This window comes from Octodon degus, unplaced genomic scaffold (genome assembly GCF_000260255.1).
Source record: "Octodon degus isolate 3935 unplaced genomic scaffold, OctDeg1.0 scaffold00021, whole genome shotgun sequence".
Lineage (NCBI taxonomy): Eukaryota > Metazoa > Chordata > Mammalia > Rodentia > Octodontidae > Octodon > Octodon degus.
Window position 1 is genome coordinate 18253058 of NW_004524597.1, and position 1385 is coordinate 18254442.

General features: G+C 44.1%; 1 protein-coding gene across 4 annotated transcripts in view; it reads right to left on the reverse strand.

Moving 5' to 3' along the window:
• Positions 1-1385, reverse strand: part of Chek2 (checkpoint kinase 2) — a 41831-nt gene that overhangs the window by 8994 nt on the left and 31452 nt on the right. For all 4 annotated transcript variants that reach the window (XM_023711626.1, XM_023711625.1, XM_023711624.1 and 1 more), the window contains one exon: positions 531-617. In XM_023711626.1, the coding sequence (XP_023567394.1) occupies positions 531-617 (87 nt within the window). The remainder of the gene's footprint in view (positions 1-530; positions 618-1385) is intronic.

The window sequence follows — 1385 nt, forward strand, 5'->3', positions numbered from 1 at the left end:
TGAACCTAGGCTTGAGGAGGAAGACACAAAGCTGGCTATGATTCACTCATCCACTTAGACACCCTCTCTCCACAAAAGTGGCCAGCACACAGTGATGCTCAGCACACTCCAGAGCACTGCAATACCTGATTTCCGCAATAATTGCCAAAAGAAGAAAGGTCAGCATCTCAGCCTCTCAAAAATGCTCTTTTTTTAACCTGATGAATTAAAAGTTTCTGAACAGAAACCTACTGGAGGGCCAGCCAGATAGCCCAGCAGATTAAAGTGCCGGCTTAGGCAGACGCAGGGACCAGGGTTCAATCCCCAGTGTGCTGTGCAGTGCTGGCCCCACCCCCAGGGAGTGCTGAGAGGGCAACTGAGACTAGGTGTGGTGGCACATGCCTGTAATCCCAGTGCTTGGGATTACAGGAGGATCATTACGAGTCTGATCTGTTTTGAGATGCTACAGACCTTGTACTAAATATGTTGGAAAAAAAAAAAAAAAAAAAAAAAGTACTGGAATAGTCACATGCAGAACTTAAAATTCTTACCTTTATAAGACAGTCATCTTCTTGAGATGACAGTAAAACATTCTCTGGCTTTAAATCCCGATGTATAATCCCATTTTCATGAAGATACTAAGAGAAAGGGAGGTGTGAGCCTTAGACTCATACAGGGACTTGTGAGCACAGACATACATCTTAGGTTGGGTGGAGCTGTATGCTCTTATATACAACTATATTTCTTGAAACCATAAAAAAATGATAGGCTAATGGGTTAGTTTGTAAACTTTTCCCAAATATCCTTAAACAGCAGAAAAAAATGGAAAAAAAGCAACTCAGAATAACTGATAACTTACAACCCAAGAAAATAAGTATCTCCTTCATGTTGGTAGAAATATACAGTATCTTTTTTCTGGTATAGGCTCTCGCTACACAGCTCAGACTTCTAATCATCCTCCTGTCACAGCCTCTGTATTGCTGGGATGACAGGTGTGCACTGCCACACCCAGTTTCGGTGGCTGGCACAGCATGCCTGGCGTTCCAGGGCCAGCACATCATGCAGGGCCAGGGATTGAACCCAGGTCTTTTCCCTTGCCAGAAAGGCACTTAGATCACCAAGCTACCTCTCCAGCCCTGGATATCTACTGTAATAAAATAAAAAATTTTGAGATAGGGTTTTGCTTTGTAGTATAGGCTAGCCTTGAAATTACTGTGTACCCCAGGGTTGGCCTGGAACACACAGAGATCCTCCTGCCTCAGCTTCTCAAGTGCTCGGACAATAGACATATGCCACCACATCCAACTTTAATTAAAATTTAATTGAGGGCCATGGAGATGGCTCAGTGGAGTAAGCGCTTCCCTGGCAAGCTCAAGGACCTTGAGTTCAATCCCCAGTTCTGCCAA